Source organism: Chlamydomonas reinhardtii, chromosome 9 (assembly GCF_000002595.2).
Source record: "Chlamydomonas reinhardtii strain CC-503 cw92 mt+ chromosome 9, whole genome shotgun sequence".
NCBI lineage: Eukaryota > Viridiplantae > Chlorophyta > Chlorophyceae > Chlamydomonadales > Chlamydomonadaceae > Chlamydomonas > Chlamydomonas reinhardtii.
Genome location: NC_057012.1, coordinates 1669473 through 1693387, shown reverse-complemented (window position 1 = coordinate 1693387; position 23915 = coordinate 1669473). Strand labels below are relative to the sequence as shown.

At 60.5% G+C, this 23915-nt stretch overlaps 3 protein-coding genes across 3 annotated transcripts; 1 reads left to right on the top strand and 2 right to left on the bottom strand.

Moving 5' to 3' along the window:
• The first annotated feature begins 409 nt into the window (after window positions 1-409).
• Window positions 410-2232, top strand: CHLRE_09g397002v5 (uncharacterized protein). Its single transcript, XM_043065827.1, has one exon. The coding sequence runs from the start codon at window positions 626-628 to the stop codon at window positions 824-826; it is 201 nt and encodes a 66-aa protein (XP_042920885.1). The 5' UTR covers window positions 410-625; the 3' UTR covers window positions 827-2232.
• Window positions 2233-2936: 704 nt separating this feature from the next.
• Window positions 2937-21996, bottom strand: CHLRE_09g397000v5 (uncharacterized protein). Its single transcript, XM_043065826.1, has 46 exons — window positions 21777-21996; window positions 21446-21518; window positions 20914-21047; window positions 20483-20534; window positions 20151-20309; window positions 19980-20030; window positions 19779-19833; window positions 19571-19656; window positions 19372-19430; window positions 19062-19194; window positions 18642-18892; window positions 17976-18129; window positions 17743-17847; window positions 17493-17641; window positions 17205-17319; window positions 16941-17077; window positions 16663-16807; window positions 16391-16535; window positions 16230-16302; window positions 16005-16080; window positions 15699-15871; window positions 15017-15561; window positions 14572-14834; window positions 14320-14448; window positions 13921-14169; window positions 13240-13787; window positions 12432-13123; window positions 11287-12240; window positions 9854-11076; window positions 9683-9763; window positions 9082-9597; window positions 8265-8400; window positions 7935-8161; window positions 7713-7781; window positions 7264-7530; window positions 7092-7151; window positions 6824-6937; window positions 6618-6704; window positions 5929-6453; window positions 5573-5800; window positions 5351-5464; window positions 5069-5236; window positions 4784-4945; window positions 4599-4645; window positions 4007-4440; window positions 2937-3882 (listed from the first exon to the last, which is right to left on the bottom strand). Exons 1-46 carry the CDS (start codon window positions 21857-21859, stop codon window positions 3854-3856), a joined length of 10275 nt encoding a protein of 3424 aa, XP_042920884.1. The 5' UTR covers window positions 21860-21996; the 3' UTR covers window positions 2937-3853.
• A 122-nt stretch (window positions 21997-22118) lies between these two features.
• Window positions 22119-23416, bottom strand: CHLRE_09g397052v5 (uncharacterized protein). The gene has a single exon (XM_043065830.1). It carries the CDS (start codon window positions 23323-23325, stop codon window positions 23098-23100), a length of 228 nt encoding a protein of 75 aa, XP_042920883.1. The 5' UTR covers window positions 23326-23416; the 3' UTR covers window positions 22119-23097.
• Between the last annotated feature and the right edge of the window lie 499 nt (window positions 23417-23915).

The window sequence follows — 23915 nt, the reverse complement described above, 5'->3', positions numbered from 1 at the left end:
AACCCTGAACCTGACTCTGATCCCTGAACCCTGAACCTGACTCTGATCCCTGAACCCTGAACCTGACTCTGATCCCTGAACCCTGAACCTGACTCTGATCCCTGAACCCTGAACCTGACTGATGGAAATCCGCACTTGCTACATGAACGCTGCACCTGCCACATCCCTCGGCGCACTCAGCCGCACTCAGCGTCCACGTCTACTGAACCTGACTCTGATCCCTGAACCCTGAACCTGACTGATGGAAATCCGCACTTGCTACATGAACGCTGCACCTGCCACATCCCTCGGCGCACTCAGCCGCACTCAGCGCCCATGTCCCTCGGCGCACTCAGCCGCACTCAGCGTCCACGTCTACTGAACCCTGAATCTGACTCTGATCCCTGAACCCTGAACCTGACTCTGATCCCTGAACCCTGAACCTGACTGATGGAAATCCGCACTTGCTACATGAACGCTGCACCTGGCTGTGGGCCATGCGTGCTAGACAGGTGGTGCGGAATAGCGCGGCGGCTGTGGAGAATTCTTTGCTCCTGCGCCTGTCTACTGATGGGGGGACGTGGCCGTTGCAGGTGCTAACGTAGATGGCTCGGCAGCTTGAGTCGCGCTAGGATGCGTGAGTTGGATGTCTAGGACGTTGACATGGACATGGCCGTGCACCATTGTTGGTGCACGTGCACCGAGCCCGACGGGAAACCTGAGGGACACGCGTGAGACTAGCAGTACCCCGGCGGGGGCGGGCCAAAACCCCAAACCCAACGGGAGAGACAGCTGTCTGAGTGGGCAATTGGCCACCAACGGGGCAGACCGTCTGCCCCGGTGGTGATTGACACTGAATGCTTTCATAAGGGGTAAAATAGCTCGTATGCAGGGGATATGGTGCACGCTGGCACCAGGGCATGTGGCGCGAGGCAGGGCGACCCTTCTCCCTTGCTGTGGCTCGGTAATGCCGAATGCAGATGCTTGAACCATCGGCTAGCGGCATTGCAAATAATCACCTTGGGCGAAGGGTGGGTGTTAACGCATACTGGACTGGGGACCATGGGAAAGGTGCGCACCCTGGGGAGTGCTCCTTTGGAGGGATCCAGCGGTGCTGAATGCCCTGCCTTAATGATGGCAAAGCATAATGGGTAACACAGACGGCGCGGGAGGTAGAGGTGGCCGAAGGGGGGGGGCGGCCGGGCGCCGGGGTGGGGAGGCGCGGCGACCGTGGTGCAGCACTGACGGCGAGTGAGATGCCCGCGCAACGGGAGGCCGTGTCGCAAGGACCAAGGCGTGTGAGGACCTGGGTGCTGGGCACTCTTGCTTGATCGGACTGTCCCCTCTTGTAATGTCGCTTTCATAAGGCCACGACCAACCCAGACCATTCACTCTTGTAATATTGTTCGGTACCTAGACGCTTAGTGTGGTTTCTGTGTTTGCAGGTAGTGGGTAGCCCTCGTGGTCGCCCTTGGCCCGGCGCAACGGCTGGCGCATCGATGCCTCGCCTGTGTGCGCCTCGGCGTCTTGCCTCGTGGCGCCCAATCAGCCGTCGTCTCTGTCTGCGGTCTTCCTGGCTCTGCAGATTTTAGCCCTGGGGGTTTTAGCTCGCAGCATACGGTTCACGGACCGGTAGGCGCGTGGTGACCGCAGTCGGGTAGTCCCGGGTTTGGGGTGTGTGTGCACGGGCGGCTGTTGCCCGGGCGCCCGGGCGACTGTTGGCTCTTCTCGTCTCCGAGTGCCGCTGGGGCTTGTGTGGAGGGTCGGCCTGGGTCGTTGGTTGGACGGATGGCGGGTGGTGCGCCCTTTGCGAGGGGCTGTGGTGTGCTGTGGCTTGGTGGTGTTTCGGCTTGGCTTCCGGTTCCAGTTGTGCCTCGGCACAGACTATCAGACATGGGCCTTCGGGCCAAGACATTGCGCGTCTCTGACGCCAGACATCGTCTTCGGACGTGATATTTGTGTGGTGCTTGCGTTTGATGGGGCTGTCGGCAGACCACTGGCCTGTCGTGCCTTGTTTTGCGTTGGTGCTGCCGCCAAAAGACCTAAACGAGATGAGGGGTGTTACGTGGCGGTGGGGCTTTGGCGGGCTTTGGCTTGGCTTCGACTCATGCGCGTAACGCTATGAAGGTCGGCAGTCAACCAGGTTACCAGGGGGTGGGTGTTTCTCTCTGGGCCGGAGACGGTCCTTCGCGGCGTGGGTACGGTGTGCCCCCGCTTGTCGGACTGTCCCTTCAATTGTAATTCGCATCCTTAGTGTGGTACGGAATGCGATACATCCGGTGTCCTTGAAGCATCGTCGATATCCGGTACACAGGGTCACAGGCAACAAAACCGCTTACGGTACATTATTCAGCGGGGCAGCCGCGGCATGACTACCGTAAACTGGGTGCGGCCTTGTCAATGCCTCCAAATGCGGCCTTGCCAACGCGTCCCCATCAGCCAACAGTGCAAGTGGATTGAGCCCATCAGGCTATCACCGGCGAGCATCCGGAGCGGTGTGTTCATGCTTCATGAAAACGTGAACCAGGGACAGGGGGTACGAACTAAACCTCCAGACCCCATGTCCCAAAACCTCCCGACCCCACCTCCGGACCGACTGACCGACCCCACCACCGTGCAACCCCTCAAAACCCCCCTCAAAACCCTTTGGTTTTTAGCCAGGTCGGTGTCAATCGACTGCTCTCGGCGAGCTCTACAATTGTATACCTCCGGTTCAGCTGGAGGCACAACTTGACTGACAGCCATGCCACACATGTCCATGTGTCCATGGCCGACCACCGACCTTTCTGTCAGACTACCGGGGCGTGCGCTTAAGCTTACAATTTCGCTGGACATATGATGTTTGGGACTGTGTGCCGGAAGAGATTGGTAGACTTTCTCCCGGGATCATGTGAAGAATCCCGAGAGTCATGTCACGCTCGATGGCCGGCGGCAGCCTTGTCGCCATGACCCACACCAAGCCTTGGCCGTTACAAGTTAGCATCAGTTCGCATAGTCTCCATGACACCAATGAGAGACGCTCGATCGGGGCTCTAAGCTGCTACGATGCTGATGTGGACGGACATGCGGCCGCTTTCCTGAGGCCAAACGTAATGCAAATGCTTTAGTATGTGCATGCTAATGTGTGCTAGTGCTTGTGCTATTGGGCGGAGCTTTTAAAGGGACGTTTAGGGCGCGGAGACGAAATCTGGCAGTCCCACCCACATCCGCGTGACGAAACCTTGGGGACCCCCAACCCCGACGACCGACCCTGAACTTTGAGGGCCCATAACTTTGCAATAACTACCCTGATTGAAACGCTCAAAGTGGATTTGGAGTCCTCTCGTCAAGCTCTTTCGTTTGAGAACATGGGGCCTTTCCCAGTCGAGACTACCCCCCCACTTCATATTTGATACACACCATCCCATGGATGGCTACCCCCCCCTGCCAGGGACGTGGTTTTCTGAGAGAGGAAACGTCAGCCCACACTATTTCCATTGTCTGCTGCCGAACGTCAACCAGATCAACATGACATACCGGTAGTTAGTGCCAGGGTCGTGCTAGAGATGTATAGGTTGCGCTAGCTTTACTTCAATGCACACCCACTCACCCACATCACACACACCTGCACGGAAACGGTGATCCTGGAGGGCTTGGTACCCCGGGGAGTTTTCATTCCCGCCCTTCGAGGGGAGCCACATATCGTGTCATTCCTGCACCTTCACTCATCTCACCAGTCACGCTACACCTGCCTCCCGCCATCCACCACACATAAGCGAGCTAGGGGCGCGATGCCCGCCTGCATGGCCCCGCGGGTGTCACAGCACCACACCCGCTTGCCGCTGAACAACGCACACTCCAATAACATGCCACCTCGCCAGATCCACATAATGAATTACCAATCCTTGGACACTTGCCATTTGCCTGCGCAGGGGCCAGGGCAAACACAGTACATGTGTAAGTTAGATGACGCGGTACCTTGACAGTTGGCCTCCTTCAATTGCGAAGAGTTCCCGCTTGGGCTGGGGTGAACGCACCACAGACTCACCAACACCGCCTTTCATACTTGCGTTGCCCCTGTTGAGGTTGACGCCAGCCCAAGTCGCTCCACCGTTCATCAGGTTCAACTGTGAACCTCTCCGCCCGCCACCAACCACACCCGGCCCAGCTTCGGCAATGTCGGCGACTGTCGCAACCCCGCCGGTTGCGTCACCGCTTCCACCCATGCCGACTGGCTTCTTCGCGCCCGCCCCAGCCGCGGCACCTGGAGCCAGCCTGGAACCTTTGGCCGAGCAACTCATGACCAATCGCGTCATTAGCGCCTCCACCTCCAGCTCGGGCGGCAGCTGGCTGAGCAGCTCCGCGATGCGGCGCATCTCGAGGCGGGCGCGGCGTAGGAACGGCCGCAGCTGAAGCCACACGAAAGCAACCGCCCAAACCACCGCCAGCACAAACAGAATGATCTGCTTTGTCTCGGCGGCCCTGCAAGGCACAAGGCAGAGGGTGAAGCGGAAGGCAGGCTAGGGCCCGTGAGCACCATCCGGCAATCCCATTTCCCGGTCCATCCTTTGCATGCTTGCTGCCGTGCAGTGAACAATTTCCCCGATATCTGGTCCAGTCCTGCCTTCCCAGCAACTCACTCGTATGCCCTCTGCACCTCCTTGAGGTAGATATTGATGAGGCGATACTACAGGCGAGCAACAACAAGAAGCGTCATGGTCAAGCTAAAGCGGACACTTGTGGAGCTTGCCCGGAATCCCGGATACTGCCAGCCGGATGAAGCAGGCCCATTCCGTGGACCCACAGCCGAGCTATCATTACTTGCCATGCCTTCCTCGCCATCTTTCTGTAGCGTGGTCCAGATAAACCTGAACTCTGTTGCATTAAGCCCCGCTGCCGCACTGCCACCGCCGGCCGTCTGTGCTAACAGCGAATGGCCAGACTTGAGCAAAGACATCACGAGCAGGTGCAACCCGTTGGAGGTCAGCTGCGGAGCGGGAGAGGCATGGAACACATGTGTGAGCCACCACGGTGCAGAAGCGGGAAGCAACTACAGAGGCAGGCGGTGCACATAACGGTGCTGTAACATTTCCTGCTTTCCGTTGCACACCTGGTAGTAGGGCGAGGTCAGCGGCTGGCATTCGACTGGATCGAAGCAGAGACACTGGCCCTCCCCGTACAGGATGTTGGTGACTGTGTGGCCACTCCACACGATGCCCCGGGTCTCTTGATCCAGGTGCGGCCGGTGAGTGAAGTTTCTTGGAGCCCAGCCCAGTGCCTATAGCAATGGGAACACAAGCAGGGAAACACAGCAAGCAGCCCGATGTTGATATCGAGCAGCATTGCAGTCACCGTCTACCACAGACCGGACGACTGAAGGCAAACTCCTCACCTCTCTGCCATGCAGCAGCACGTCGTACTCCACCTGCGCCTCCAAGATCTCAAGGGACAGCGCCTCATGGGAAGCAGCAGCGGCAGTGGCGTTGCCGGAAGAGGCAGCTAAGTCCTGCAGATACACAGATAGGGCAGGTGACGGTGAAGGATGGCGGACGAGTTGTATTTATCACCATTGTAACGTTGGTTGTTCATGCTTGGCCACGGCCTTGCAACTTACCAGGGCGTAGTAGAGCGTCCTGTCCAGTCGGCTGATAGTAGTGTGCAGGATGCCCAGACTGGCGATGGGGCCATCGTTGCCGTTGAGCGTGGCAAACACGCTGAGGTCAATGGATACCAGCACCAGGCTCCACGCCAAGAAGGGAAGCACCAGCAGGATGGCCAGGCGTCGTGAGGCCACCAGCTTGCGCCGGGGAGGCTTGGCGGCGCGGGCTCCCACCGGCTGGACCTGTTTGGTTTAGGCAACGTGCAGCGGGATGCTTTGCAGTTAGACTCCGAGTGCATCGGTCGGTCTGCAAAGAATGCCATCGAGGCCCCTTGCCATTTTAAGATGCGCAAACTGCAACTGCAACTTGCCTTGATGCTTGCGCCACCAAAGCTCAGGAACCGCGACATGCCGCGCAGCGCCGTGAAAGACATAGCAGAGGGTCTGAATACGGTGCCTCCGCCTCCACGCGGACCGTTGCCACCTGTTTCCCGAGCACCTACTGCTGCCGCGGCGGCAGCAGCCACAGCCTCCGCATCAGAAGCTCCACCAGAGCTTGAGGCATAGGCGGCCTTGCGCTCATACCCTCGGCCCAAGTCAACCGACGGCCGCGGCGGTTCCATCAGGCGCGCAGCACTCTGGATGCGCAACGTTCGTGGCTTGGCAGGTGTGGGAGCGCCGCTGCCATCACCGCCTAGCCCCTGCCCAGCCAGCGCCTCTGGCAAGAACACTGCACCGACGCCTCCGCCCATGCCAAGGTCGTCGGCTTCATGCCTGCCAAGGCTGCCGTCGCCGTCGCCTGCACCGCCACCATCAGCACCGCGGCCCTCCGTCACGGCTGCTTCCATGATGTTTGCATCAAGCAATGCATCATCGTCATCATGATCCGGCTCCAGCTGTAAAAGGTGGGACCAAGAGGCATGGGATGATTGGCACACAAGCGTGGCCAGCAGCAGGAGTCTGGCGGCTACCATATCCTTCTTGTTCGACTGCAATCCCACAGCAACTGCATGTGTTCCTCCATGTGCGCCCTTGCGCATGTCTCCGCACTTGCGCTCACCTCTATGGACATGTTGGCCAGGCCCCGCGCCAGCGCCATGGGCACCAACACGAAAACCGTGTACAGCTTGTAGTGGTAACTGGTGAACTGTTTAAAAGGGAAAGGGGCAAAATAGATGAACAGCCAGGGATACTGTGGTCCTTGCGACCACCTAACCCAGTGCGATCGGGTGTGTGCATGTGTTGTGTTGACGCTTTAGGACGCACCTGCTGCGCCTCGTACCAGACGATGGCGGCGGCCCCAACGCCGATAAGCACACCCTCGATCGCCAGGATGATCAGCATAAGAGAGTACACAGCGCGACCATTGCTTATAGTAATCTGTGAGGGTGATAGCGGATGGATGGTATTTTGCAAAGTTCCTCAGGCCAGTGTAAAGCTTTAACAATGTAGGGGGGGATGCCGGTATGGTAACAGCTGACCTGCATAGCCGCTGACGCGATTTGCGATGGCTAGTTCGCAGACGCACTGTCACCTGTACCACTGCGTCGATGGAGTCCTGGTATGCCGGCCACAGCACATCCATGCCGTTGTACTGCACGTGCGTTGGGAACCGATCACAAGGGACGCCGTAAGAGCTTTATCATATGGCTTTCCACGTGCCTTAACACAAGCAGTGGTCGTGCATGCCCTAGCTGTGCACTCACCACGACAAAGTTGTAGGACGCAAGGGCGGAGAAATCCACGCCCGCCGCAACGTAGGCCTCGGCGGTCTCCGCTAGCTCCAGGGCTGCTGCAACGAACAGGTTGCTCGCGCGCCACAGACCCATCGGCACAGTCTCGCGTATCAGCTCTGGCTCCAGGATCAAGCTGCCATTGGAGCTGTAGCCCGCTGCTGAGAACAACTGACCGGTGATGTTGTCATTGCGGTTGTAGAAATCAACCACCGGCAGTCGGGGCAGCTCCCAAATGTCCTGTGCAAACGTGAACGGGGCATCCAACTTCAGGACCATGCGCCAGCATTTGAAGAAATGAGTGCATGCATGCTCTAGTTGGTCGCGGCAGGCACTATTTCTTTTGCATAACCGCGAGCGCCTTGCCTGCAGCCCGACCTGAAACCGCCATGTACTCCTGCATCCATTCACTTATGACGTACCCGGAAGCCAAAGCCAATCGGCATGCGGAGCGACTTGCGCTTGCCCAGGAAAATGTCTTGTTGCAGCTCCTACAACGGGCGGGGCGACCAGATGCACAAGGCAAGTGAGTCCGTCCAGTCAGCCAAACACAAACAGGCCCGTATCACAGGTCTCAGCCATACATACAGCACATGTCTCTCCTCACTGCGCATGCACCCGCCTCTCGATCGGGGGCCACAAACCTTGAGCTCGAGCGTCATCTCCTCCATCTGCTGAGCGAGCACGCGCCGAGAGGCGATCGCCAAGTCCTCGCCGAACACCTGTATGCCCGCTGCTGGCGTAAAATTGTAGGATGAAGCATTGATGCCGGCGGCGTTGCCAGCTCGCACCGCGTCCGTATGTGTGGCGTAGAGGGTGGCCAGCGTGCGCGCATTGATGGCGATGTCGTGCATGCGTGCGGCGGCGGCACCTGCAAGCAGGCAGAATTGCAGCGCCATTAAGCTCACATGCTTCCTAGCTGGGCTAAGGGCCTACTACTATGCTGCGATCCTGCACCCGCAAGCCCCACGCACCGACGTCATTGAGCTCACGGATGTCATTGAGCTGCAGGTTCAGCCGCGACACCATCACGGCGAAGGTGATCGTGTGGATGACCAAAATGGCGCCCACCACCGCCAGCAGCCGCCTCCACAGCCTGCTGGAGTGAGCCTGCAACAAAAAGGTGCGGGGGTCAGGTTAAATCCAGCCCCAGCAACAGTAGAGGCAACGTAAGCGAAAGCAGGGACAGCAGAATAATAAGCCCACAATCGCGCATCAGGCCTGCACCGCGGGCCTACATACCGTACTGCGCTTAGAAGACTAACTCCCAGAAGTTTTATCACGGCTGGAAATATTATTTTGGGTTTTTACTTTTTATCAAGCGCGGCGCAGCCGCGCCAGAATTATTTTTACTTTGTATGGACATGCTCCCGTGCAGGTTGATGGGTCCATAAATGAACGCAATTACAACTCCCACAAACACAGTCCTTACAGGCCCTTCAGCATACAGCCCCATTCGGCCCGAATCCCTACCCCAACCAGCCCCCCCGGCCCCCCCTGGCAGTTGCCCCTGCCATTGCCGGCAAAATGCGCGCGCCCACGGTGGGGTCCAGCACCCACACGCTCACAGCTGTCCGTGCTACGCAGCCGTCCGCCGCAACCATGCATGGAACGAATGGAATCCTGTCTGTCCACCCTCCGGCTCAGAAGTTTTACAAGGCCCGCAGGGCCGAATATTTTTTACTTTTTATCACCTGGGCCTTCATAATTTCCGAATTATTTTACTTTTTATTTTTCAGCCTCCCATAATTATTTAATATAAAATAATTACGCGCAGTACGGTACACCCACCTGCGACGGTGGCCCCATGAGCAGTCGGTAAAGGCGCTTGAAGCGCTTGCCCGCGCCAAAGGCAGTGCCGACGCCGCTCGCGTCCGAGCCCACTTCGCTCCCCGATCCACCCCTGCCGCCCCGGCCTTGGTTGCTGTGTAGCGCGCTGTCAAGCAACGCGTCTTCGCGCAGCTGCGTAGCGCCGGCCCCATCTTCTGCTGGCTGCGGTGATCCCAAAGCCGCCTTGCCGTCCCCACCGCCGTGCGCTTTCCCGCCCATGTCCTCCAGCTTGTCAAGAATAACGTTATCTTCAGCGTATGGGTCTGCGTCCACGTGCCGGTGTTGGTCATCACTTAAGCCGCTGCTACTGCTACTGCTGTCTTCGAGGAGCCCGCCGGTTGTGCCGCCTACGTCTTGGTCGTCTTGAAGGTCGGAGTCCTCTTGGGCTGCGGGCCTGCCAGCAGCGTCGGCACTGGCAGCGGAGCCCGGTGCAGCAGGGACGGCGCCGGGTAGGTCACGCGAGCTTGAAGGGGACACCTGAGGGACGCAACAGTGTGAGGCACGTGTTGAGTTGTGAGGCAATGTACAATATGGCTGTAAAGAGCACCCCGCTACAACTTACAACAGCCGCGTGCTTCTGAGCCTCTGGGTCGATGCCGATGCTGCTGAGTACCCATGACTCCACACGTGATAGTTGCGATCCCTGCAGAGGCACGAATAAACTAACAGGGTTACTGGTCATGCATCGCCAGCAGGTCTGCACCGCCACCAGCACGAAACCAGTAATACGCACCCGACGGCTACGCGCAAGCAGGTCGTGCCGCCGCTGCGCCGATGCAGCCTCCGCAGACACGTCCCCATTCGCCAACACCGGCAGCGGCCACCGGCGTTCGGAGCGGTGTGCATGGTGCGAGGGTTGCTGCCGCTGAGGAGACGGCAGTGGTGCCGTGTCTTTGAGCAGCGTCGCCACCGCAGCCGCAGTCGCAGCAACGACCGCCGGGCTTGCTGCCACGCCTCCTGGCCATGCCGCCGGGGGCGGCTCCTGCCCACCGCCCGGAGACGTAGCGCTTGCATCGGCGCCGTGTGCGGCTGCGGCATAAACTGTTGTCTGAGTTGCTGCTGCTGTGAGGTTCGGGCGCGGCATAGAGGACGCAGGCCGAGCACGCGGTGACAGGGCCAATGGCTCCGCTGCTGAAACCGCAGCGGCTGCGGTGAAGGGTCTAGCAGTATCAACCGCAGCTGCGGCCGCAGCGCTCAGCGCCAGCAGTACTTCAGAAGTTATTCCGGCAGAGGTACCTGGCTTCAGCGCTGCAATGGTGCGTGGACTCACAGAGCTTGTCCCGTCGGCCCCATCAACACCAATGGCCGCCGCCGCGGCCACCCTTGCCGCCAGCGCTCTGCTGCTGGACCGTGCTGGTATCGCCTTGCTGCTGCCGCCGCGGTGCATGCCCGTTGAGGTGGCAGGGGTCGACGCGAAGGCGGCCGGCGCCAGTGGCACTGCAGCCACTGCGGCTACAGGGCCTGTGGATGTAGCAAGGGCCCCTGGTATGACCGTGCCGCCGCCCTCGCCACCGGCGCTTCCGCTCCCGCTGCCGGCAGGGTCACCACGGATGGGTGGCAGCATGGTCTTTGGCACCAGCCCAGCGGCATCCCCTGCTGCCAGCCATCGCACAAAGCCTGGCTGCACCGGCGTTGGCCGATGCGGGCGCAGGACGATGTACATGCCGCCGTCCACCCCCGTGCGACGTACGGCCTGCAGCCGTAGCTGGACCTCACAGCAATCACCGGCATGGCGCGCCGTAAGCACGAGGGGCGGCCCCACGACCCCCGACCGACCAGCATCGCCGGAGCGGTGCTTCAGTGCGCCACGGAGCACCGGAGCCGAGCGGCTGCCAATAGTGTCGGCAGCGGGCTGCGGCATGGTCAGAAACGCGGCGGCGCCGGCGGGCGGCAGCGGCAGTAGGGTCGCGATATTGGCATTCAGGAGGCCACCGCTGGGGCTGCCCAGAATCAGGCCTGTAGGGAAAACGTGACAACCACCAGAGGGACGAGGAGTTGGAAACCATTGAGAGCAACACACTGCGGCCCGAGCAAGGTGCCACATACACCAATCCGCGTGGCCATCTCGTCCGACCATCGGCCCCACCCTTTAGCCATTTGGGCTCAGTCACAACCATTGCCCTTCTCCCCCATGTATGCTCCTTGCTCGCGACCGACCACACTCACCCGCCCGGCCCAGCGAGTCGTGTGGGTCCACCCGCGCCACCCGGCCGCGGGCGTCCAGCTCCAGCACGCCCCCGAGCAGGTCCGCACGCCACAGCTCCACCTCAAGCCGCAGGCTGGGCGCCAGGGCTGCTGCGTCCAAGGCCGGGGCCTGCTGCGTTTGAGGTGCTGGCTGCCAGGGCTGCTGGTGGTACGGGCGCTGCTGCTGTGGCGACCACACCGGCTCGGGGTGGTGCGTGTACCGGAGCGAGGGCATGTAACGCGCAGTGGCTGCCGGGGGGGCGGCGCTGATGTGCGGGTACGGTGGCTGCTGGCTTGGCGGCAGATACGGTTGCACCGGCTGCACGTGTGCGTGTACGTGGTGCCCAGCAGCAGCAAGAGGCTGGGGCGAAGGCATGGGGGTGGCGCACCGCATGCTGCGCAACGGCAATGATGCGCCTGGCTGCTGTCCCGGCGCCTCCTCCTGTGTCTGCTGCGAGGCGTGGCGCTGCGCGCCGAACGGTTGCGCTGGCGGCTTCTGTAAATGCTGCTGGCTCTCATCAACCGACGGGTAGATGGTGCTGAGATGCTGCGGTGCTGGCTGGTCTTGTGGCGGCTGCGGCGGTGGCGATGCATGAGGCGAACGCTGGCTGTGGTCCTGGGTACTAGCTTCAGGGTTCATGCTGTTGCCACTGCAGTCCTTCACCGGGCGCGGCTGCTGCTTGCGCGGCTGCGGCCGTGACTGCATGTACGGAGAGGCCTGTGGTTGGGCTTTGAGCGATGCAGACTGCGAGTGCCGCTTGCTCAACACAGCTGCCTCTGCTGTTCCCTCCACTGGCGGCAGCAGGACTGTGCCACGGGAGGAGCGTACCGGGCTGCTGTGGCCATCGGCAGGTGAACTGCTGTCCGATTGTTCACCCCCGGGAGAGGGCCCACTGAGGTGCTCAGCCGAGCGATGACCGGGATTCGGCACGGCGGCTGCGACACACATAGGTCAATGAACGTGTCAGAGATTGCGCACGTATCCTCAAACACATAGGGCTACAGGACTACCGTAGTGCTATAAAGGTTTGGGCGTTCAAAGTTCGGCGATGGTTGCCGAAGTTGGGCGCCGAAACAATTGAAATACTTTTTAGTAAAGGTACTGTACAGGCATTCAGCACACACACCTGTCGATGCCTCGACAGACGGTGCATGGGGAGGTGCAGGCGGTAGGGGTGCGCCTGGTGGTGGCGGCAGGCCTTCATGTGCACCGTATGCAGCATAGGCTATCCTGCCATCGGTCGCTTCTGCAACCACTTGCCCTGAACTGCTGCTGCTGCCAGGCACCAGGCCAGCATCGGATCCATCGCCGCCATTGTACGCGGTCCCGAGGACAGTGTAGGCGAACCTGTTAAGAAGCCTGTCCACGTGCTGCTGCTGATGCGCCTGCTGCTCCTCCATTGACGCTGGTGACGCATACCGCGCCTCACCGGAGTGCTGCTGCGCTGGCGGGTGCACTAGTGGCTGCTGCGGCTGGTATGGCTGTTGTGGCTGAAACCCCGCACCACCGCCTTGTGGTGCCGCAATGGCGAGCGACGCCCCGCTCCTCAGTCCGCCACCGCTAGGGTACGCGCTGCCGCCACCCGGCATTCTTGTTGGATAGGCAGTGGACGAAGCTGCCGGCGCCGTTGCGTGCGGCCGCCGCACCATGCGCACTACCATGACCGCCGGCACCACCTTGGCGCCCAATGCCGCCGCTGCCGCAGCCACGTGCTTGTCGCCCAGCGCGGCGCGCAGCCGCTGCAACTCAGCGTCGGCGCTGTCGTCGGCCGGCAGGCTGACGCCCACTCGCCAGCTCATGCCCTCGGCCGAGGACCCCCTGGAAACAAAGCGTGTTGGTGACGTGCACGTGTCATGACTTCGAGTTTCAGGTTGCTCCCCTATGCGCAGCGCAGATAGATACGGTATGCCTCCCATTCCTATGCTGCCGCTCACCTCTTGGAAAGCTCCAGCATCAGCAGCGTAAGCAGCTTATCCGGGTCATCCCCCGCCACGGCTAGCGGCGAGTCAGCGGCCACACTGGATGGGTGCAGCTGGGCTGCCGCAACACCCGAAGCGGCGGCGTCTTGCGCCACAACTGAGCCAGAGCTGTCCAACCGAGTAAGGTCGACGACACTGCTGTCTGCACGCGCCAGGGTGCCCGTCCTGCGCATCGAGCCGGGCTGCGAGCTGGCTGTACGCCCCTCCACGGCAGGCGCCGAAGCAAGCAACTTTACCAGCGCCTCTTGTTGCTCTAAGGTACCACTGCCGGTGTCCTTCCGCCGGTCGGCTCCCAGCTGCTGGCCCTGGGTTAGCTCCCTACGCTCCTGCTCCTGCTGGTCCTGCACCTGTGCCGCCAGCTGGAACACGTCCACCAGGTCCGCCAGCGAGCGGCCAACCATTTGGCGTGGGTCCACGCCGAACAACGAGGCGGGCGCGGGGTCGGCGGCGGTGATGGTGCCGGACAGGTCCACCGTCAACCGCATGCGCCGCTCAGCCATGGCCTGCGCGCGCGCAGCAATAGGATAAAGGCAACACAGCTTAACCGGCTGATTGCAGTGTATTAGGGTCAGCACTGCGCAAACCCTACACCTTCGGGCTGACATGCACGTCACCACTTCGTCACTTGTCGCGTACCTGATTTCGCGTGCGGCGCTCGAAGGCCATGACATGCACGCGCCCGGGGCCCTTAGGCGTCGAGCTCAGTCGCTGCTGTACCCGCATGCGGAATGGCACATCGACAGGCCCCTCGCTCTCGTCATAGCCGCACAGGCTCAGTGTCACGCCGCTGCGGCAGCTGTACGGAGGAGGATGTGGCGCGCCGTGGCTAATCGCAGTAGCGGCCACGTTGTCGCCCCAGGACTTGCCCGGGGGAACCGCCAGCAGCTGCAGAGGTTGCACGTGTAGGGTGTGGCTGGTCAGGACAGGCCCAACAATGCCTCAGGCTGACAGGTGTCGTACACTAGCTACCAGCAGCTTAATCCACCGCACGCAGTACATACATGAAGGGCACGTGAATGCTGCTGGGCCACTCACGTGCATCCACGGACGGTGTATGAGGCCGTACGGCTCGGGCATCAGCGCTGCCAGACCGGCATTGCGCACGCTCTCCACAGACCGGCCCAGAGCCGCGGCCATGGCAGCCGTCACGTGGAGCAGGCGGCCCTGGGTAATAAAGGTGCAGGTGCCACGTCAACCATTCGGGTTTGGATGGAAGCATCGACGCAGCGCTGCAGGGGTATGCGTGCAAGCTGCTGAAGGATTGGAGCGTGCCGTTATGGCGCATACTTTGCCATCTGCAACCAGCATAAGCTCCGAGAAGACTGCAGGCGAGCGCAGAAGTTGCGGCCGAGAGTCGAGCGCGCCCTGCCCGCCGTGAGTAGGAGGAGGCCGCCGTGAGGTTATCGCGCTGCCGCTGAGCGCGAAGCCTGTGGCAGACTGCTCATCTATGCCGGTGGGTGGCATCGCCTTTCCGGCCATAGACGCTCCGGCGCCGTTTGCGTTGGGGTCAGTATGCAGCGAAATGACCACGTAGCGAACAGAGCCAAATGCTGCGAGCAATGGGATGGCGATCACGGGCGACATTGAGTTACAGTGACACGGCATGCAGAGAGCCTGAAAATGTCTTGACAACTGCTACATCCCGATCGTACGTATACAGGACGACAGAGATATCAGGACACAGCAAACTGCTCGCGGCGAATTACACCACATGTAATGTGAGCGCGCGTACCGTCTGCAGTTAGTATGGTGGTGAGAGGGATGGAGCCGCTGTACTTATGGCGCCACTCAAGCAGTGGCAGCGTTGCTGTCGGCTGCTTGGGCGCGTCACGGCGTTCGCCACGATCGACGTCAATGTGGCGGCTGCCAAACCCCGCCGCGGAATGGTCGGGGCCATCACGGCTCTCATTGGTGTTGCCACCGGCATTCCCGTAAGTGTCACGAGCAAGCAAGAGCGCTGCGAGATTAAAGCCACCAACCAGTTGGGTTGGTGTTCCAGCCTTCCCGCCGCCGCCACCAATGATGTGCCCGTCTCCTCCCCCATCCTCACCCAACCCACTGCTGCTGCCCAAGCGCACAATCCCGGCTGAATTTGGATCGCCACCCGTCGGCTGGCCATGCTGCACTGTGGTTCCTGCGGCATGCTGCAAGCCAGCGCCAGACGGGTCCATCGTGCGACGGCGGGAGCGGCCAGCAGCAACTGCCGCAGCAGCTGTCGCGGTGGCCTTGGTTGCGATGGGCGGCGTCAGCAGCGCCTGCTGAAGATCCTTGATAACGCTGCGAGGGGGCACATGTGTGCATGGAGTGATGTGATGAGAATGATAAATTGTATAACTTGCCCGCCCCTATCTACGCTGCATGGCACAACTACCGCAGGTGGCCGAATCCGGTCACAGAATGAGCACACCACTTACACATCCACAGTGGGCGCATCATTGACGAGTGCCGACAGCGGCTGCCCCAGCAGCTCTCCGGGGCCATAGCCCAGCCAGTCGTAGAAGCCCTCTTCAGCTGCGATCAGCGTGTTACCCGTGGCACCCGCCGTGCCGCCGCCGTTGCCCATCACCCAGGCGCGGACCACGCCAGGCTGCGAGGCATACATGGGCACGCCAAAGCGTGAGGCCGATTCGGGTCAGCACGTATAGGGCGCTTCCGGCAGCAGCCCCTCATCACTGCAAGGCCCCTCCGGCCAAAAAACTGAAACTATTATACACACGCACCTGGGGCGGCAGCGGCTCCATGACGCCCATGAAAACGCTGTCCTCGCTCAGACCCGACATCTTGCTTATGCGCAGCCTGCCCGGCGGGACCAGTGGGAGAGAAAAGAGGATGTGGATCAGCTTTCGTATTTGCCAACCAGATGACTTCTCATGACGACAGCTCCCATGCCGCCAAGGCCACCCCAAGCTGCATCCCCAAAGATCCATTGACTACACAAATCACACCTGATGGGCGCCACGCTGCGTGTCTTGGTGAGCGCCACAAAGTCCGTAGTGCGGTCCAGCACATGGGAGACGCCTGCAAGCCGCATAACGACAGGCATAAGACCGCCGTACACCAGGCCCCATCCAGCCATCTGCATTCCTAGCATTGCCCCTGTTCTCACCCGTCTGGATGTAGTTGCGCAGGTAGGCATTGTGCCTGTCCCCAAAGGGCGGCGGCATGATGCACGCAACGTCACGGTCCTTGAGCTCGCCCTTGGCATACCCCAGCAGCGCGTGGACCTCGGGTGTGGCGACTTGGATGATGCCCTTTAGGCGGACGGGTGCAGCACAAGACGCCAAGGATGATGGAGGCTACAGCGAGTGACAAAGTAAAGGCGCTTCAGCTCTACCGCACTGACAGGCTGCGCCGCAGCCTCACACCAGCCCCGCGCACCTGTGAGTTGATGAACAGGGCTGCCAGGCCGTCCACCGCCATGGCGCCCCCGCCCCCCGCGGTGGCCCCCAGCGCCACCAGGGCGCCGCCCAGCTGCATGGCCTCCTTGGCATGCTCCTCGCGCTCCTCCAGGCGGTCGGCCTCGCTGCACGAGTAGCAGGTGTAGTCAAGGCGTGACTTTAATAGCAAGGCACAACAGACAGCCTCAGTTGCTCTACATCCACATGCCGCGACATGCACACGCCCGTGTCCCGGAGTGCCTCAAGCCCCCAACTTACGTGAACCACTTGGCGGCTGCCCAGGGGTCGAACTTGACGGATTCCAGGAAACGGCCGTACAGCCGCACCAAACGCGCGTTGTGGCCGTGGCGCGTCAGCACGCTCTGGTAGGCGCGCTCGGCGGAGCGGATGGACACCTGCAAGATGTGGGGCAGCGCATGCAGGTGAAGTGCCTCCGTTTGATACCGGAAAGCCCAAACTAGAGACCATCTACGCCGGTTCCTGGAGTCCTAGCCGGTCCCAGAACCCTCCGCGCCCATGTACCTCAATTCGGTTGATGGCGTGTGTAAGGCGCATGAAGGACACGCGTGAGTGCAGCAACAGGCTCCAGAACGCGCGCATCGCCAGAAGCGCCTCCTTGTGAGCTCGCGTCACCAGCCTAGACGAGGGCCACGGGATCGTCAGCCTCGTTATGTGTGTGTTTGTATATTACAGAGTCGGCCACGCACGCAGCACGCCTAAGTCGATTGGGAGCTGCACAGACTGCGACATTTTCATGTGCATGTGCACGCATCTTGCGCCTGTCTCCTCCGCCCTGCGCAGCTTCCCTACCTGTGGCTGCGCTGGAACTCGACGTATGACACCAGGTCCACAACGCCGTCACCCGCCCCATTGACGCCGCTAGCCTTCTGCGTGTGCTCTTGCTCGCGGCTGAAGATGGCGAAGCGGTCGAGCAGTCCCGGGGACTGCTGCTTGGCAGCCTGGGCATGGCAAGAGCAAGAAGCAGGGTGTAAGCGGGGTGGGTGAGGAGGCGCAGTCGAAACACACACGGACCTGGGGTTTCATTCCAAAACCTGCACACCTGCAGCTGCGTGTATCCTGACTGGTAGCTGCCTTGAACATCGATGAGGAAGGAGGAGTACAACAGTGTCATACGCGGGTTGGACGGTAGCTGCATGATGCCGGCCTGCAGAGCAAGGAGAGGTTAGGGCCAGGAAGGCCGTTGAGGATACGGGCTTGGCGAATAGTTACACGACCAACATGGCGAGCTCCAACAAGTACCTCATATGATCTGCGCCCAGCAGTCCACCGTACCTTGACAATGACCTCCCCCAGCGCCATCGCCTCGGGCTTGAGCGTGTCCTCGTCCCCGGGAATCCAGTCGCGGCAGGCGCGCAACGCCACCCCCACTTCCCGCGCGTCCTCGAATTTGCATATGTATTTGGACGGCAAGCCCGGTGTGGCGGTCCTGCGTGAAGGGGGAGGATAGGGAACGTCGAGTCAACGCGCCGGAGTGTGGCATGCCTCGGCACGGGGGGCATTTGGCTTGCGCCGGGTGTTCCTCTGCTCGCCTACGTTTTGCATACACGCTTGCACCATTATAAGGAATGGCGACCAGGACTAATGGAAGCGCGCGAGCACGGCCAACTGGATAAATGGGTTTGCTGCAGCAGTCGAGCGCTATTGTCTCCACGTCCTGGCCTCTAAAGGAATGACTATCGCATTAATACAGTAGGAATAAGCGCCGTCAACAGGGACAGCGAAAAAACGTGTCTGATAGACTGTTGCCGCGAAAGCGCTGATGGTGCTGAAAGAGCTGCTTCGCGTTATGTGGTAATCAACGTGATAGTAATTAAGCAATCCAGCGTTCCATGGTTTTCCCCTACAAAACTCGGTTGCGGGATGCTGACGAATGACACCCGTGTCGCGGTGCGCACAACGCCCTGTTTCTGCACCCCCGTCCCCGTTTTGAGCGCTCACCGGAATCTCTCTGCCACAACGACGCAGAAGTAATGCAGCCGCGCCCAGCACGCAGCCATGCCGGCCAGGGCAGCGGGGCCCATGCCGATCCACAAGGCCAGTGTGACCTGGTGCTGGAACTCCTTGCGCCGTTCCGGCTGCCGGGCGGATGGCGTCATGAAAGCCAGCACGCACAGCAGCGCAGAGCAGTACAGCACGCAGCCGTAGGTGGCGCAGCGGGCGTAGTTCACAACTGCGTACGTGGCGGGCACCTGCACGCAAGGGATTGAGCAAGGCCATTGACAGGGTGAGGGGATGGAAACCACGGCACCATCGAAGAAGGCAGTGCACGCTGTGATAGTTTGAGATGGCCCGCGGCCCTCAGACTCCTGCCATTGCTTCTATGCATTCTTGCGCCTCTATCTGCATCAGCCGACTGACCCATTTCAGCTGCAGGTACAGCAGCGCCGCAAACACGGCCAGGTACAAGACCGCAAGCCAGCGCACGTCCCCGGCCAGCATCACGGCGGCGATGGCGGCTATGGACTTGAGGCCAAAGCACAGGCCCTCGGTACTGCAAGAAGGTAGGGGACAAGAGGGATGGGGAGCGACACACCAGAGGCGTGGTAAGCGACATCAAGTGGTAACGTATCTGTACGGCAGCGCGTGTTGCCCGAGAGGCCGCTTGGAGGCAGAGCTTTCAGGAACATTACCGTAGCCTAACAATATTTGCGCAAGCGCACCGCTCTACCTGGAGTGCATGATCGCCAGCGGCTGCCGTGAAAGCGGGTTCAGGTCCATCTGGCTCAGCTGTGAGGGCAGCGCGACAGGAACCATGTGGGTCAAGGGCTCCGTGGGCAGAATGTGGCGGGTCAAGGTAGCCTGGTCATGCCACTCGCAGTTGTTTAGATACAACACCCCACGTGCATGCGCGGGACACGCGCGCTCACCACCATGGCGCTGGCCATGACCTCGAACACCAGCAGCCCCACCACCGACACCGCCACGTGCACCAGGTGAGGCATGGACCAGCAATCTGCAGCGGCGGAGAGGGAGCAGCCGCAAGATGCAGAGCAGCAGATGCGCGTAGGTCGTAAAGCTTTGTCAGGCGTGTGGGCTAGATACTATAGCCTGAGCACCAGCCCTTAGGATACTCACAGACTTCTGGAAACAGTGCGTTGTAGTACCGCAGCTGTGGCGGGCCGCCCATGTACTGCGCCATGTGTCGCAACGATAGCGGCAGAGTGAGGAATGGTATGCGGCAAAATGGTCACACGCACTTCAATCTTTGATGCATCAACTGCTTGCATGCTAGCAACACCAAGACAGGCCGGAGCAGACAGTGACCCCAGCACTCACGTGGCAATCCAGCGTGCCCAGAAGCAGTGTCAGTGTGGCAATGTCAAGGACCTGTGGAATGAGCGGGCCCGCTATTCCATGGGTATTGGTTGGTGGTGACACACCGCCCGGCCGCAAACAAGACAGCCAACAAGCGTTGCGGTCGCATACCCGTCACGACCTGGCTCGCACCTGGAAAAAGATGAGGCCGAACCAGCGCAGGAAGGCGATGGGCCAGACTTGGTCAAAGCGGTTGTTTGAAAACTGGTACGCCACCCACATGCTCAGCAACACATTGAAAGCCAGCAACGCCAGCAGCATGTAAAGCACGATGAGAAAGAAGGTGTAGCCCTGCAAGTGTGAGCACATTGCAGGAGGTATTGAAGTTGCCAAGCGCACATGGCATGATAGCTGACGTGGGTCATGGAGTCAGGGAGCGGGTCCAAGGTGGGCGTCATGGTTGCGCATGTTAGACAAACACTGTACGTGGGAGAGGAGTATGACTTCCACCAGGAGGAACTCACCCGGTCCGCAAAGATCCAGTCCAGCTGCACAAGGGACATAGCCTTCCAAAGCCTATATCAGGCGTGGCAGTGAGCGCAGAGCCAGAGTGTTCAGTAGTGGTACCAGGGATGGCTGCCTGAGCATACGCGCCAATCGCATCAGCTCCAGCTTGATGCTTCGCCTTCAGTGCAAACAAGTTCCACATCACCCGATGACCGAACCAATCAAGCACTCGCAATCATATGTTTACTTGATGCCTTCCCCGGCGCCCGCATACCACTGTGCACCCGCACCAGCCGCACCAGGAGTGCACCTCTTGCGCGAACCACGCAAACCATCATGCATCCATGCACCACTGCCGCCCGGGCGCCCACACGCGCACACGCCCTGCCAATCCCTTGTACTCCAAGACCCCGCTGCACACCCTACACCGCGCGCAACGTGCACGCACTTGCTGTCAACGTTGATGTCGAATCCGTAAGCCGGGTTGACCACCAGCAGCCACAGCTGCCAGAAGTCCAGCACCAGGCGCAACACCGCAAACCGCAGTGTGGCCTTGTGCTCCTTGGACACAGTGTACAGGACCTGACAGGGGTTTGCGCAGAGAGCATTTTGCAGCAGGGGACAAGGCAGGGGGCCGGGGAGGGGACTATTGCATGATGACCTGAGACGGGTGGATGGCCGTGTGGAAGCGGTTTTGGGTTGGAGCTGGTGAGAGCTGGTGAAGCAGGGTCGGGTGGGATGTGCGGATGGGAGGATTGTGCGAGCTTCTGGCACTGACAGGGTCACATACGGTATGCCCCTTCGTATGGTCACGCGGCACTCGCTCGCGGCGCCAGGAAGACGCGACGCACACCAAGCGACTCCATCCGTACATCACATGTACGTGTACGATGCGCACAACCGCGTGGTGGCCAGGTAGGCAAGCGCTCGGTGTACAACGGATGAGCGCAACTCCCCAAGAACCCATCACAACTGCATACCCCAAATACGCCTTGCTGTAGCGACGAGCTTTCTTCGAAGCCTTCATCTTGACCCGCGCCAGCAGGCTCGTGTCTGAAGCAGCAGCGGCCCAAGTCACGCTTTGTTAGTTGCTTGGGACCCTCACGCACGGGGGTTTGTCCATTGCTGATTGGAGCAACATCCCGATGCGCCAAGGCGCTGAGGTACTGTGCGTCGCAGCCAAAGGTTTCCATGCCCGGCACTGAGATTCTTCCGCTGTGTCCGCCAACAACCGCAATGGCGTTGCACGGCGTGTCACACTCGGTGCACCGGTAGACAAAGCCAAACCCACTCCACCCACAAACTTCTTACATTAAGCCCCTGGCGCCGCTGCTTTGCGCGGCACTTCCTCCGAAGCTGGTGCCAATGCTTGAAACAGAAGCGGAGTCTGGCATGGCTTCCTTCACATGCAGGAATGTAACGCTATATATGCCATGAACATGACACTATCTTGCAATCAAGAGTTGCCTCGGAACTGAGACTGTTCAGCAGCTTGGTTGCCGAAGAAAACGAACTGTATCATTATATAAGGATCGATTCGGTTGAAAGCTTGGTGTGTTCTTATTTCTGGCAAGTTCCATGGCTTCGATAATACCTTGGCAGCCGATTCGTGCAATCTTACTTCTTTTTGAGAGTAAAAGGGGGCTTTCAATGCATTACAAGCTATTACAGAGGTATTCTCTACCATCGCCACCAATTCGCCCGCTCAGCACTGCAGTACGGATCACTGAGAAAACTCCTTGCAGGCTGTATCGGGCTGTATCCCTTGCCCACGGGGCATAAAGCGGCGGCAAGGCATACTGCCAGTGCCAGTTACATGCCCAGCTTATCGGAACGCCCTAAACGGCAGATTCCAGCATGTTCATATTCATACGTGCCGACAAAGTCCCGGCGCACGCACCCGTGCGCGCACCTGCAGCCTGCGGGCGGGTCAGCTCCCCGGCGGGCCCCGTGGCCAGCCATATAACAGAACGGACATCCGTATAAAAGGCTGGCGCAGCATGAACCAGAGTACCGTATGAGCACATGCAGTGCTTGCGTGCAGTGGCCACGGATAGATTCTGAGGGGCTTCGCCGCCAATGTTGCTTCGCTCTGGGGTCCAGAGCAGGGTGTTCGTTCTCCATGTCACTGGCTCGTGAACTGCGTCAGCAGGTCCCTCTTGTAACCAATGCAATCTTCGCTCTTCTTCGCTCCTGAGCAAGGCACCCAAAAGGGGTATGAGCACGTGAACTCAGTGGCAAAGGGGTCCTAACAGGGGCACCCCTGGATCCTAACCAGCGGTTGCATCCCTTCTCGCCAAGGGTGCGCCTCTGCTTCTCACCCTGGCTGTGTGCGGCGTGCCTGGACAAGACAAGATATGTGGTTCCCCTCGAATGGGAAAAGTGGGCTGCGCCCACGCCACGTCTCTACTCTCTAGTCTGCGGCCGCAAGCGTCTACCTCATCTCCCGGACATAGCCGGGGTCGGTTCGCAATGTGTCCAGCCGCGTCCAGCTATCAAGCAACAGCACAGCCAGCAATCAACCAAACAGCAGGAAATCCTTCAACCACAACACTCCTCACTGCCGCGGCCTACCACATACTGCGCGGTGCTATGCTCGCCAGCAAAGACCCTAACCAGACACTGGCCGGCCTCAACCTGCGCGCCGGCGCCGAGTCTTGGGCGACGCCGCGCTGTCCTCCTCCACGTGGCCTTGCTCGCCCCCTCTGCTACGCACATGCACGCCGCAACTGCTGGGCCCAGGGCCGCCGCCGCCAGGCCGTGTGCCGCTGCTGCTGCTGGTGGGGCCAGGCCCTCCGCCACCACCATCGCCGCCGCCACCGCGGTGCAGGGCCGCAGGCCGCGCTCTACCAAGCAGCATCTCCACCAGCGCGTGCCGCATGTTCGTCGCAGAGTTGGCGTCGCAGCCCTGTGGTGCAACGTTCAACCGGACGGCACCTGCCGCCTATTTTTCTACAATAGGGAATAGCAATTTATAATACGTGGCGCTCGCGGTTTGCACCAGTTTGGCACTTTTTGTCAACGCAGGCAGGCAGGCAGGCAGGCAGGCACGGACAAGCGCAACGCTTGAGGGGCCGTAGCTCAGGACGGCGGACGTGGGGGGGGAGGCGCACGGGAGGCGCGCGGGCGGGGGGGGGGGGCGGGGTGGGGGGTGGAGGGCATGGGGGGCGGGGTGGGTGGGTGGGCGGCGTGGGTGGGTGGGCGGCGGGTGATGGGGATGGGGCGGGGAAGGCGGGGGATGTGATGTGCAGAGCGTATAGCCGTATATACTGTCACTGCAGCGTTCGGACGCAAGACCGGCGGGTTACCATTTGCATATGCGGTGCGTGGGAATGTGACAGGCCGTGATGGGAAGGCGTGGTGTGTGTGTGTGCGTAGATAGCAGTTGTGCTGTTACTGTTACTTAGCATACGACGCAGCACGATCAGGTTGTGTGCGTGTGTTCCGTGA

Excerpts from the sequence above, each read along its gene's own strand:
- CHLRE_09g397002v5 (XM_043065827.1), top strand. The coding sequence starts at position 626 with ATGTCTAGGACGTTGACATGGACATGGCCGTGCACCATTGTTGGTGCA.
- CHLRE_09g397000v5 (XM_043065826.1), bottom strand. The coding sequence starts at position 21,859 with ATGCCAGACTCCGCTTCTGTTTCAAGCATTGGCACCAGCTTCGGAGGA. Across the intron at positions 9,764-9,853 it reads TGCTTGCGCGTAGCCGTCGG|GGATCGCAACTATCACGTGT; the intron begins GTGCGTATTACT and ends GTGCCTCTGCAG. Across the intron at positions 7,531-7,712 it reads CGATTGGCTTTGGCTTCCGG|GACATTTGGGAGCTGCCCCG; the intron begins GTACGTCATAAG and ends ACGTTTGCACAG.
- CHLRE_09g397052v5 (XM_043065830.1), bottom strand. The coding sequence starts at position 23,325 with ATGCTGCTTGGTAGAGCGCGGCCTGCGGCCCTGCACCGCGGTGGCGGC.